The sequence below is a fragment of the Prionailurus bengalensis genome, chromosome D2 (genome assembly GCF_016509475.1).
Source record: "Prionailurus bengalensis isolate Pbe53 chromosome D2, Fcat_Pben_1.1_paternal_pri, whole genome shotgun sequence".
NCBI classification, from domain to species: Eukaryota; Metazoa; Chordata; class Mammalia; order Carnivora; family Felidae; genus Prionailurus; species Prionailurus bengalensis.
The window spans coordinates 20,603,633-20,617,969 of NC_057351.1; the positions used below are offsets into that span (position 1 = coordinate 20,603,633).

The following is a 14,337-nucleotide window of genomic DNA, read 5'->3' on the forward strand; positions in this document are numbered from 1 at the left end:
CTTACTAATATAATACACATTAAAATAAATTTCTAGTAAAACTAACAATATTTGCCCATGGACCTTTGTCTAGCATATTTGGTGAAACACTGAGATAAGGCATAGAAGCTGCTAAACATAGTAACCATGAAAACCATCATTTTATAGTAATTATCATCATCAGAATAAGGAACTGAATATTATCTTCTCTTATTGAACATGAATTATGCTCAGAATCCCTGTGGGGTTAATAAGGGAAATGAGAACCAATATACCCCTCAACATATTGTCCCTCCTATCAGTTCTTAGTTATAAATAAGAATAATCATATGTAATATTTCTGGAGTAACTCACTTATTTCTTCAAACCTGTAAGAGTTTTTGCATGTATTTAATCTTCATAACAACCACATGAGGCTGATAGTAATATGATCTCCATTTTAAATTCAGTATGCAGGGTGATATAAACTATGTTAGTTCCAGGGAGGGTTTGACCAGTGTCCATGGTAGAAGACTCCACATCTCTGATCCTGGGAGCCAATGGATGTTTCCGGTGGCCCACTTACTGAGCAGTAGGGAACAAAGAAGAGAAATAATTATCATCAGTGCGTGAAGGCCAAGAGACCACTTCTGATCTTGCTGCAACCCCAGACAGAAACAGATGTTGTATTATAGCTGTTTAATAAGTCAGTCAGATTTAAAAATATATCTAATATGAATTTTTAAGCAATTAAAAATTCAAATAAATCTCTATCTGCAACCATTTGAGATGTACTGTTGAAATATAATTGAGTAATAAATTAGCCATAGTCTTGTGGATTTGTTAATTTGCACTCTTGGGTTTAGCCTTCATGGTGGGCTTTTATAGGTAGCATTCAGGTACATTCCAAAATGCCAAATGTCAGCCTTTATTGGTTTTAAAAGCTAGATAAGTCAAAAGTATGTCCATAATTCTAACAATGTACAAGCATTAGAGTTCTCAGCCAGCCTCTCCAAAACAACTGAAGGATACACAGTGGGTTCAGTTTTAGGTATGTTGAATTTGAGCACCTGAAGGCACTTAGCAGGTTAGCTATGGGGTTACAACAGAAAGTACATGGGTAATCTTGAAGTCATCCCAGTAACTAAATCTGGGGACACAGGTGAGATTGCTTGCTCAGAGACTACCTACCAAGAGGTGAGCAACAGTATCTCCAAGGCTAGATTGGGTGGGGCTAAGCATAAGGACAGATGTAAGAGAGATTCCTCATTGGTAAGGCTGGCTGAGTCACCAAGTGGGGTGTGGGTGGCACTCCAAGTAGGCTTCTTAGTGCCAGCTTCTGTGGACAACCACCAGAAACATCAGTGAGGTAGAAGGGTGGGAAATTTGTCACTGTGAAAGCAGGGCTGGGCCTTATGGAAGGCACTCTGCAGGTCTAAGAGTCACTTTGCCATCATGGTTAAAAGCACAGGATTTTAAAAAAAGCACAGAGGTTAAAAAAAATTTTTTTAATATTTTATTATTTATTTTTGAGAGAGGCAGAGCATGAGTAGGGGAGGGGCAAAGAGAGAGGGAAACACAGAATCTGAAGCAGCTCCAGGCTCTGAGCTCTCAGCACAGAGCCCAATATGGGGCAGAACTCACAAACCGCGAGATCATAACCTGAGCTGAAGTCGGTTCATGACTGGAGCTGAAGTTGGACGCTTAACCAACTGAGCCACCTAGGCGCCCCTCACAGAGGATTTTTCATACACTCAGAAACACCTAGATTGAAGCCCCAGTTTTGTCATGTATGTGACCTGGGACACATTATTCACTCTTTACATTCCCAGTTTTCCCATCTATATAATGGGAATTCATTCATTCAGCAAATGTTTATTAGCCATCTACTGCATGCCAGAGCCCTGTTTCAGGGAAGGATGACAAAACAGTATCTACCTCATAAATTGTTGGAGAATTGAAAAGAAGACAAGGAATCTCAAGTGCTTAGGACAGTGCCCCAGGGGAGGGGATATAACCCATCAATAAATGTTACTTGCTGTTGTTTTGTATTTATGGTGGTATCTTTTACCTAGTTAAGAAACTTGGTAGAAGAGTTGGCTGGGGGAAAGGAAGATAAATTCAGTTCTAGATACCCTGAGTTAACAGGCAGTTTTGGTCATCCAGTGCAGGTGTCCAGGAGGCCCTGGATATGTGTAGGTATGGAACTCAGGAGACAGAGTCCAGCTGGGTTTGATCTCAGCATGTACTTCCCCAAATCTGTCATCTGCAGGAGGAGGCAGAGCCATCTGCCTCATTTTCATTTTGAAGGAGTCAATGTACTGATTACAATTAAAATGAATGGCTAATAGGTGAGGGAATTGAGTTAGCTGAATAATGAAAAATCCCAAATTTCTCCCTAAAACCCAGAAAACTACATGGATCAAGAAGCCTCAGCTCAGATCTAAACATTTTCCTTTCATCTGCATTTTTAAATACAATCTTCTAATTAAATTTCCATCAGTAAATACAGAACCAGGTTTTAGGTTTTTGAGTAGTTTTGTTTTTCTTTTTGGTATTTTTTTACTGCATGATTATTGTAAAGTCAAGTACATTTTTTAAGTAAGCTCTACACCCAATGTGGGGCTTGAACTCATGACCTTGAAATCAAGAGTTGCATGCTCTACTGACTGAGCCAGGCAGGCACCCTTGTGAATAGTTCTTAAGTTAAATTTAACTTCATACCTCTTGTTTCCTAGAAAATTATAAGAGGACAATTTCAGAATATTTTTTTCTTGAGTTGTTGTGATTATATCTAACATAAGCAATACTTTTACCAAGGAAACATAACATATATAAATCATAGAAATACCCAAATACATAAATCTTCAGGGTATATTGTCACTGATTATTTTACAAGCCCAATCATAACTTATATGCAGTTTCATAATAGACAATAAGGAAGATGTGATATATACAATGGAATATTACTCAGCAATCAAAAAGAATGAAATCTTGCCATTTTCAATGACATGGATGGAACTACAGTGTATGTACTATGCTAAGTGAAGTAAGTCAGAAAAAGACAAATATATGAATTCATTTATATGTGCAATTTAAGAAAGAAAACAGATGGATATAGGGGAAGGGAAGGAAAAATAAGATAGAAACAGAGAGGGAGACAATCCTTAAGAGACTCTTAAAGACCAAGAACAAACTGAGGGTTGCTGGAGGGATATTGGGTGTGGGCATGGGCTAAGTGAGTGATGGGTATTGAGGAGGGCACTTGTTGGGATGAGCACTCGGTGTTATATGTAAGTGATAAATCACTAAATTCTACTCCTGAAATCATTACTACACTATATATTAACTAACTTGGATTTAAATTTTAAAAAAGCCTTGGAATGACATAAAATAAAATAAATAAAATAAAATAAAATAAAATAAAATAAAATAAAATAGTTCTTTTCTAGTATTTTTATAGTCTCAATGGTAAGAATAAGGAATAAATGACTTCTAGTTAGAAAAAAAAAACAAAACAAAACAGTATCCACAAAGGCTCAACCAAAGGAAAATCACATTGCCATTTGGCTAACATGTTGTTTATCCTATATGATATTATACTAACCTTTTAGTATCATTTGGGGAAAGAAAACAGTTTGAAATCACCCAAATTTTCAGAATAATAATGTTCAATAAATTTAAGTGTCCAGACAAAATTAAGTATCTTAAATACATTTTAATTCCATACCATAACTAGCTTAGCAAAATAAGGTCACAAAGTAAAAGAAAAGAGGCAGTAAAGACAACTAGAATGGATAGAGACAGAGGAAGACAAAGTGGCAAGGTCATGGCTGAGAAAGAGAAGCAGCCAGAAAGCTGTGGGAAAAAAAAAGAAGAATAGAAACAAAGTGATAGCATGGTGGTGGGGATGGGTGAGAAGGAAGGAGAGGCAAGTGACAGAGGTTGAGTTTATACTCAGGAAACATGGAGTGAACACAAGCTTCTAGTCCATGAAAGACTGAGGTCTTCAGACATTAATGACTTCTAACCTAAATCAAAGTCAATTCTACCCATGGGCTATAGTAACATGACCTATGCTGAGGACAGATGTGAGATCTCCAGATCCTGTCACAATGAGAAAGGGAAGAAATCCATTTTTTGCATTGTTTTGGAGTAGAACATTTAAAGTGGGAATAATTAATATTTTTGGAGGCAGTTTCTACACAGGACCAAACCAAATGTCCAATTTGGTAAGGAAAGAAGCAAATCTTCTAGACAAATCTACCAGGTGGCTAAATGAAGCTTTGTACCTTATTCTCTGATTATCCAAGACTTATTCTTTTGCCTATATGCATACTACCAGAGAACAGTTGAGAAATTAACAAGGGAAATGGCCAAGGCCAATGAACAACTTTTTCCCTCCCCGTGTCACAAAAGTGGAGCCAAATGCTCAGATTACAAAGCTCTGCTTGAACTGTGGAACCAGGGAAAGAGCAAGCATCTATCACTATCCACAATAATGTCCAAGATTTGGAAGCACCCTCTTGATATATAGAGAAAGCTGGATACTGTGTTCTGGTTATTTTTCAGGCTAAAAGACTCTCCAGGTCCTCTAGTCAACTCCTGCACAATTGACCACCTCAGTGGTACAGCGGATAAAATTCTATTAAGATAACAAGCAATCTTTGTAAGCATTCACATTCATAAGCAGATGTACTTTGCAAAGCAGAAGGAAAATTGAATATACAAAGCAAACAGGAAGGCTATCAAAGGAAATTCTAATCTTCAATTGGGGTCTGTATCTTTATGAGCCTCATCCAATGTTAGTTAGGAAAATTTGGTCAGAGAAGTTAGTCCCAAAGCTCCACATAGAGCCACAAAAAAGTATGATCCTCATGGAACTGGAAGAGACAGTAAAGGTTGTTCACGCTGAGCTTGGGGATGGTAGGGTTGGGGCATCCAGAACAGTGTTAGACACCAAGTATCTGGGCATGATATATGGGTAACTATGTGAAAGAGAAAGGGGGTATATGAAAATTCTCTGTACTGTCTGCTCAACTTTCTATAAACCTAACACTTCTTAAAAAATTAATTAAAAAAAAACACGACTATAAATCTACAAGTTAAAAGCCTGGACTCTCTAGTCAGAGCCCCAAACTTGGTCTGACACTATACTTGATCTTAGCCAAAAGTCTGAGATGCAATCAGACTTGGTCTGAGATGCCACTTGCTCACAATTATTATGTCCTTGGCCAGGTAAGGCTCTTCTAAGTCAGAGTCCTCATTTATAAAGAGTTATAGCAAGGACAAATGTTACCACAGTCCTTGACCTGCCTTAAAAACTGAATTTAAAAATCTTGTTAAAAATAATCACCTAGAGTTTAAGCTGTAGGACTGTTTTTTTTTCCTTTCCCTATAAAGCAGTTATGGAAACAGACTTAGAGAATATACTGTCATCTATGAATTTCGAAATCATTAAAAAAAAAGTTTCTTTGGAAAACAAGGGGCTAATGTGAAGCCCCCTATTTCAGACACTATGAAGATGGTAATAAAAGTACCAGGGAAAAATTATTAACAGTAAAGATAATTTCCAGCCAAGTTATGTCATAGGTTTAGCACAGGATAGGTTTATGGTAACAAATGTAGTTTCAGCTTTAATAGGAGGTAATTATTCAACCATCAGCTCTGTAGATTATTGCTGTTATAAATACTTTTTGCTGAAGAGAATTAGTGTAATGTCAATCATATGCAATGTTCTAGAGGGAACCTAGGAAATGAACAGTACTAATGGCATTTCAACACCTTGAAAGTAGCTAGAATTATGAGAGTAGATAAAGACAAGGGTAAACATTATCAATTGGAAAAAAGGCAACATAAGCTCTGATGACAGCAAGAATTCCCAGGTTTTTAAAAAATTATAGCTGACATTTATTGACCATTTACTAAGAGGGATGTGCTAAGTGCCTCATATGTATTATGCTACAATAGTTTCACAATAATCTAAGAAGTAAATACTATTCTTTTTTCCCATATTAAAGAAAAGGAAGCTGATGCATAGAGAGAACAAATCATTGTCCAAGATCACCCTACCTGCTCATCAAGTTCTGCAAAGAATTATGTTTCCGAACAAGGTAGAGCCAATGAATATAATTTATTTGGGCTTTCAAGAAGTGCATGGCATGGTTTTTAAACGAGAAATTGTTTAAAAACAAAACCAAATGGTGATTGAGCTAAATGTTTTGCAGTGGATTACAAAATCCACTTAACAATATGCACCAAAGAACAGAGATGAATTAGTATCTTTATGATGGAAATATCAGTACTAATCCTTGCAAATGGATCCTGGGTTAACCTTATTTTACATTTCAAAAATGACATAGAAGAGGTAGTAGCTTTGCGAGTCTGAATTTGCAGATGATATTGATATTTTTCAAAGAATAAAATGCTAAGCTACTACAAAAGCAGCTCGCAAAGCATGAGGAAGCTCAACAGTGACAGACGACCTTCAATGTGGGCCAGTAGGCAATGCAGCTGGAGAAAACTAATCCATGTACTCTTAATAATAAGCACTAAACTATTAGTTTGGTAGGGAATGGAATTTTGGGAGCTCTAATGGAATACAGTTCTATGACAAAAAGGCCAAGAAAAGAACATGCATCTCTAGGAAGAGTTTGGAAAACAATATAACAAGCATAATATTTTGTAATTAATAAAACAACCCCATGCCCATATTTTTTAGATATTCATTCATTTTTTGTTGAGATCATTGTAACTTCACATGTAGTTATAAGAAATAATAGAAGGATCCCTTGTCCATGTTGCCAATTTCCCCTAATGGTATCATATCTACAAATAAAATTCTATTTGACTCCATCTGGAATACATTATGCAGGTCAGGTAAATGCATATTAAGAAAGGTACAGGGTTCTAGAGATGGTTTAGATCATAGGACCTGAAATAAATATGTGAAGAGGGGTTACAACAGGTTATTCAACTATAAATCTAGGTCCCTTCAGGTTGACAAAACAAACTCAGGAGTGGATAAAGAAAATATGACTTTCATAACACATTAATAGAGTATATAGGTTGGCTATGGGCTTAATTTCAAATTCTAGAATATTAGAACCATGGGGACTTAATATTTAGACTGGATAGCTAATAGTATAGTGTGAAGCACTAAACTATGGAGTCTGACTGGGAAACCCTCTCTTCCTCCCATTTCCTCCCAACCTCTACCACTCAGTAGCTGTGGGACCCTCAGCAAGTTACACTAACTCTCCAAGCTTATTTCCTCATCTTCCATCTGGGGATAATAATGGCACCTACCTCATTCAGGACTGTGAACATAAAACAGGGAAACCCATGTAACAATGTCTGACACAAATGAAAATGTCATTGTCAGTGCTGTTAATAATACTGATGGTATGCATTTAAAAGCTTTTAAAAGGGTGTTTCTAAATCTTGGGACTATTGACATCTTGGACCAGATAATTCTTTATTGGAGTGGTGGGGTGGACATTGGGGGTTCCTTACATTGCAGGATGTTCAGAAGCATCCTTGGCCTCTACTCATTAAATGTGGCACTCACCTTCAAGCTGCGATACTGAAAATGTCCCTAGATAATGCCAAATATCCCCAAGGTAGGGAGAGAGGAAGGTAGAGAGATGAAAAAAAAATCAACCCTGACTGAAAACCACTACTTTAAAGAAACTGAAAAGATGAAGTACTACTTTCTACAGTGGTAGCCATTTCTTAATGTTAAAGCAACAGGTGGTACATACTGAAAATATAAAAAGGTTCAGGAAGGACTTAGAAATAATACATATACATACACATTGACCCATAATAAACAAAGTTTCTAAAGAATATTTGGAATTCTGTGCACTTACAAGGTTGAAGTAATGGACCCCCTCTTACCAACTTTCAAACAGTGTCTGGACTACTGCCAGATAGGATGAAACACCAAGTTATGTAGATGCCCCACCTAGTGGGATACTTGAGATGTCCCCTTTTCCAGAAGGCCAATTATAAACTCCACCTGCAGCAAGAACGCATTGCATGGTACTCTCTAGAGAAGCTCTGGAGTACTGTGCTCTAGAAAGTGTTCCTAAATCTACCTGCCCCTCAGAATTATGAGGGGGAGATTTTCAAACATGGAGATTTTTCAGGCTTCAACCTACATTTAAATTTTTCCTTTTAAGATAGAGAGCTCAGACATCTGGAAGTGTAATAATCACTCCCAAGTAATTGGGAACTTCTGGTCAAGTGGACAGTGTCTTGAAATGTGAGAGAGAAGGCCAGGTCCTCTTTAACTCTGCCCCATCTTAACTTCAACATCAGGAAAAGACCTACAAACCATGAAGAATTCGTTATGGGAATAATTATAGCCTGTATTAGTTTTTTCTAATAATCAACATTAGGAACAAGGCTCTTACCCAAATAGTTAGATTTGAAAATCAAGATTTTACAGTAAAAGAAATTAATTAGAAACTGCTGTGGCATTATTATTTCTAGTAATAAGTCTTTATCACTGGTGACAGCTTTTGCCACAAACTCCAAACCACTCAATCACCTGTGGTCACACAGAACAGGGGTTACTATGCTTAGTCATGTGGAACAAACAGTCCTTCTGCAAACTTAGAAAATGACAAGCAGTTGAAAAGAAATTTTCATTCCATTTTCTGTTCAACAACACCAGAATAGATCCTTACTAATGCAACAGAGGAAGCATTTGCTTCAACTGTAAAAGGCTATTGATGCAGTTCGGATTTTTGAGCCTAAGTGCTTTCGGGGTTTCCATATCAAATTAGGCAATTTGCAACCTACAAGTAGGGTGACTAGTTGCCACAGATTACCTAGGACTAAGAATTCCAAGCATGTGTGACTTTTAATGATAAAACTGGGACACATTCCTGGGCAAATTGGACATTCCATGACAATTGGTTACCCTATGTACAGTCTTGAAGTTATCTAGCAGGTGTCATTTTTTTCTAAGGGCCTCTACATCTACACCCCTCAAATCTGTCCCTGTCCCTTGCCCATGTCCCATCCCACCCTTTTCTAGCCTGAGGACTTGGGTTCTCAAGCACCTTCCTCCTCCTGAAGTAAATGACTGAGCCAACTGGTCACTGACCCTGAGTTGTAAGTCCATGTTGTCCATGAAACTGAGGTGAAGCAGAGTCAAAGAGAACCTGAGAGAACCTGGTCTTCTCTCTCATAATTCAAGACACTTAAATAATGGTTCCCACCATTTGGGAGTGTTTATGAAATATAAATATTACAAGACTTCTACCCCAGACTGTCTAAAGATAAGGACTAAGAATCCTTGCAGAAGCTTGCAAAGCTTCCTGGTAATTGTGATGTGCAGGAAGTCTCACAAACACTATTTAGAACACAGTGCTCCTCCAGGGGTACCATGAAATGTGTTTTTGCTGCAAGTGCAGTTCATAATTGCATTGCCAGAGTGGAGACACATTTCAGGTATTTTACTAGGTAGAACTGATCTTTGCAATACATAAACCCAAGTTAAAACCCAATACTTTGATCTCAAGATGTAGAGAGTATAATGCTTTGCTAAGATCATCATTTCAAATGCCTATGAAAAAGTTTTACTTTACTGGTCAGGTCCTAATTGAGTCTAAAGAAAGCTTGAAACCTATTTATGTCATACCAATTTATAGTTATAAGTGTTTGCTTTTAATAGTGAACTGGTAGCATATTATGTCCAGAAATTCCTGTAAAAATCACCCCTTGGGCTTTGTCTTTGTTATAGCAATTATTGATATCAAAAATAAGTAATTGAATATTTATATACATGTAAGGCTCAGGGCTAGATGTTAGACTTTGGGAAAGGACAAAATTTTAAATTACTATATTCCTTTATAGACTTATGGCCATTTGTACTATTATGTGATCACACTCTCAAAAGAGATTTATACACACATAAAAACTAGCTTCAAGATGTTCAAAGATCACTCTAGAAATCCCTCCACAGGGCCCAAGACTCTAAATGAGCAAACATTTCTTCTTTCTGAGTGACACATGGAATAGAAATATAGGACCTTCCTATAAACACTTATCTTGGAAGCCAATGAGACTAAACGATCCCATAAATTAATCTGTGAAAACCTAGTCTAAATGCTTGCCAATTTGGCAATATTCCTGCCAAATGATGAGACTTTTTAGGTCCCTAAAAACATCTAGCAGGTGGTTTCCAGATTGTGTCAAAGGGTTATTGGAAAATTAGAGAAGAAAGGTGTCAAATAAATATTACAAGTTTCAATATAAGGGCTAGAGCTTCTTCACTTTCCCCATATCAAGTTTCATGCAGTCATTTTAGCTAAATGAGACTCCTTATTCACAAAGACTACAAAGGTGAAAAACATCAAGATGGGTTTTATCTTTGAAAACTTGTGAGAAATCTTGACTAGTACACACACAGTGAAAACGTCTCTTTTTCATAGACTCTCTTGGAAGGGCTCTGGAAATCTCAGATTCACCTACATTTTGGAAAATTCAGTACCCAACCCACAAGTCTCCTTTGTAAGGAACCTTCTGTCCATTTCTGCCATTTAACACTTAACATGAAATGTATTGATGGTTCCTTTGTATGGGCAATTCCTACATGAACTCAGTATGTATTTCCATTACACAAGGAGTGTTAATAAAGTTGTCCAAATCCTGTCCATCCAGGATGAGAAAATGCAAAACTACTCCTGATCTTTGGAGAATATAAGACAATACATGCACTTAAAAGTCATCATGTAAAATTAAAAAAATATATATATATCCATATCCAACACGCAAATATTGTACAATTCTGCCAGATACTTGTGTAGCTACACAAAACATCAAATAACTCAAAAGTTAATTTATATCTGGCTTAAGATTTCTTTATGTGTTTTGTATGTGCTTTGTTGGGGTTGGTAGAAGAAGAAGAGTGTGTCTAATAATCTGACCGAAACCTCTAATTAGATCAACATTGGGCTCTGCCCATTTTACTTGCCTCCCATCCAAACACAATGGCCAACAGAACAAGGGTAGCTCACCAGACAATAATGACACCCAACTAGCCACCTGCATCCATGAGGAAATAATTTATCACTTACCAGCAGGTTTGCACCTGGCCTCAGTGTCCTTACTGTGAAGTGTATTATTTCACAGGTTTGTTTAAAGATTTAATATAAAATATACAAAGTACTTAGAACAGTGCCTGGATCACAAAAGTCTTCAATAACAGTAGCTACCATTAATAGCTTTATTATTGGTCACTATTATTAATATGCTTAGTTGTTAATATTCTTAATTAATAAACACTGGAAGTTTCGCCTACTTAGACCATATGGATCTGTTTTAAACAGTAATGTTTTAAATGAACTATTAATAATCATACTGAAATACTCTACCTTCTTAAATCTCTTCCTTCAATTCTTGGAACTAAAGGGCATCTCATGAAGCAAGCTCACTTAAACCAATTTTACCACCTATCTAGAAACCAGTTTACAAACCCCTGATCTATTTGTGTTACAAAAGATAAGCTGTGCTCTCATTTCTACTCATATAAATTAGTGTTTCTTTTCTATCTAAATCTTTCAGGGAGCATTAGTTTGCCTTCTGCTTACTAGTCAATCTACCATTCCTGAGATTAAAACCAGAGAAATTATCAGACAAATGAGAACCAATTTTGAGACTTTTCAACACAGATGTTAATGCTAAAAAAAAAATTGAGACAAAAAAAGACAATATAGGATCAGAATGAGCTACACCACTCACCTCCACTTTCCTATGTTGATGAATCATCTTACAAGCAGGTAATAGAAGAAAGGAAGTAGTAATGTTAAAACTATCCCATCACTGAATACCTCAAAAATACCATGACAATCGACAGTACAGATTATCTACATGCAGTGATATAAAATAAGCACACTACTTGTTTGTCACAGGAGGCCAATCAGGCATTCATTAGGACCAGGAGTAGTGGTGGATGTTTTTCACCTGACACCTATTTATTCATAGTCTGATGCTTGGCCCCCAGCTGGAGAGAATTCTCTGTATCAGAACACACCTTAATTCTTCCTGCACTGTCTCAGCTCCCCCACTGCAACTCAAGCTCCTCTTCAGCTTTTCTGTTGCACCAGGCATGGTTTCCCACAAGAGGCCAGGTTTAGGAGAAAGCAGCAAGAGCCTGAACTATCCTGATGGTACATGTGAGGACATTCCCCCACCTCAGCCTCTTACCTGCAACATCTGCGCCTTCTGCAAGCACACTCTGGGTCGACACTGGGTCTGGGTCCTTGAGTCCATGCACCTGAGCAGCTTCTTCCTGGTTTGTCAAAAATGCAGAGCACAGATCAGTTTCTAGGGCTTGGAGCTTCAGCAAGGAATTCTGCCAGCAAAAGCAGAACATCAGGCTAGCTAAGTAACTGCCTAATACACAACAGTAAGTCCGCAGTTCCTGCAGAACACCTTCCTCCAGTGCCTGGCAGGAGGAGGATCTCAACCACAGCTGCTTCAGGCAGAGCTGATTGTACCAGAATCAGGTACACATTATTCCACATGCAACCTCAGTTTCTGCCTCATTTCAATCCTAACGTATTTGGCTTTATATGACACACACGGGACTGGTGATTTCGTCAGCAAGAGACGCTGCACCAAGAGAACCAATCTGAGACGGTATCTGCTTCCCGGGTGCTTGAGGCTTTACGCTTTGCAAGTGTTTCATTCATTGTGCTGACATCAGGAGCAAGTGATATTAGGACCCTCCCAGGCTACCATTCATAAAAGCCAGCATCCCTTAACCTCTGAACACTGCAGCAAACTGCAGTGCATAAAGAGTTACTGCTGCAGAGACTGCCTAGCATCTGGGAGGTGCTTCTGGGCTCCCTGATCTACATCTGTATGTGTGTGTGTGTGTGTGTGTGTGTGGGTGTGTGTGTGTCTTCTGAAGTTGTTCCTCTCACATGGAATGGCTATCACTGCCTTTATCAGGAGCAGAGTGGGAGAAGCAAGGCAGAGGGCCCTGGTCACTGAGTGTGACCCAGCCACTGAGGGAGAAGTAATTTCTGAGCTCCCAGAACAACCCTACCCCACCCCCTGCATTTCCCATTTTAAATTTCTCTCATGGTTCTTAATAAGAATACAGTCATACAGACTGATGCATGTATCCTGCCATGATGCAGATGCCCAGCAAATTAATTCCCCTGACCAGGTGAAAGTGAGTCACGCCTGAGGCCTTGGCCAGGAGCCACTCCCCTGCAACAGGAAAGCTCTGCAGGCCTCAGCAGCAACTCCACCCACAGAGCTCCTGGCAGGGGTGGCTACCTGCAGTGGAGCCAGTGATCCTGTGCCTACTATGACTCTCCCATACACACACACACTCTATTGACAGTCTACTCCCCATACACCTTCATACCCAACCATCACACCCTACTCTGTACACATACCCCCATTCCTATCCCACACATACCCTCACACCCTACCTCATATATACCTTCACCTCCTGTTCTCCACACCCTCATGTCCAACCCCCTACCTTCGCACTACTTTGCACATACAATGTAACCCACAAATAACCCCATATAAACTCTCGTTCCTACCCTTCACACTCATCCCTTATATCCCCTACTACACACACACACACACACACACACGCACACAGAAGCACCCTACCTTACGCCCTACATACACCCTCATACTCAACTCCCACTCTCACATCTATTCAGTACACACACACACCTACCCCCATATACACCCTTATACCTTACCTCACATAAGCACCTACCCCCAACATCTCCTCACACTGAACTCCTCCCCTTATACAATACCCACTCCCACACCCATACCCTCATCCATGCTGTTTATGTGAGCAAATATGAGCCCAAAGCAGTGTTTTCAAAGTTGTTCACTGCTAAGTGGGCTCCAGATACCTCCTGTGCTGTGCTCAGAGATGAAGGTACAAACCTCCTTTGTGCTCAGGGGTTGCTGATTGAGACCACACAGTTCAGATGAGACATCTACCTGAGACCAGATCACTTTTTTACTGCTCTCTCCTCCTTTCTGGGATGCTCTCCCAGAAGCTGAGTGTGGAAGTCAGAGTCTGAGGTTACTGACAGGAGGTATAGAGGAATAAGGACACCAAGTTTCTGAAAAGAATTCCAACCATCTGGGAAGCAAAAAGAATAATTCCAGGCAAGCTTCCTACTGAAGGACCTTGGAAATGAGCACAACCTTTAAAAAAGAGCAAAACTATTCTGAAGATTAAGAAATGACACCATGAGAATGTAAAGTGGTACAGCTGCTATAGAAAACAGAATAACATTTCCTCAAAAAATTAAAAAAGGACTACCATATGATCCAGCAATTCTGCGACTGTGTATATACCCTAAAAGGATTGAGAGC

The 14,337-nt window shown here is 38.7% G+C and overlaps 1 protein-coding gene across 4 annotated transcripts in view; it reads right to left on the bottom strand.

Moving 5' to 3' along the window:
* The window catches only part of FAM13C (family with sequence similarity 13 member C), a 163,409-nt gene that overhangs the window by 41,412 nt on the left and 107,660 nt on the right, over window positions 1–14,337 (bottom strand). For all 4 annotated transcript variants that reach the window (XM_043596381.1, XM_043596383.1, XM_043596380.1 and 1 more), the window contains one exon: window positions 12,178–12,262. In XM_043596381.1, the coding sequence (XP_043452316.1) occupies window positions 12,178–12,262 (85 nt within the window). The remainder of the gene's footprint in view (window positions 1–12,177; window positions 12,263–14,337) is intronic.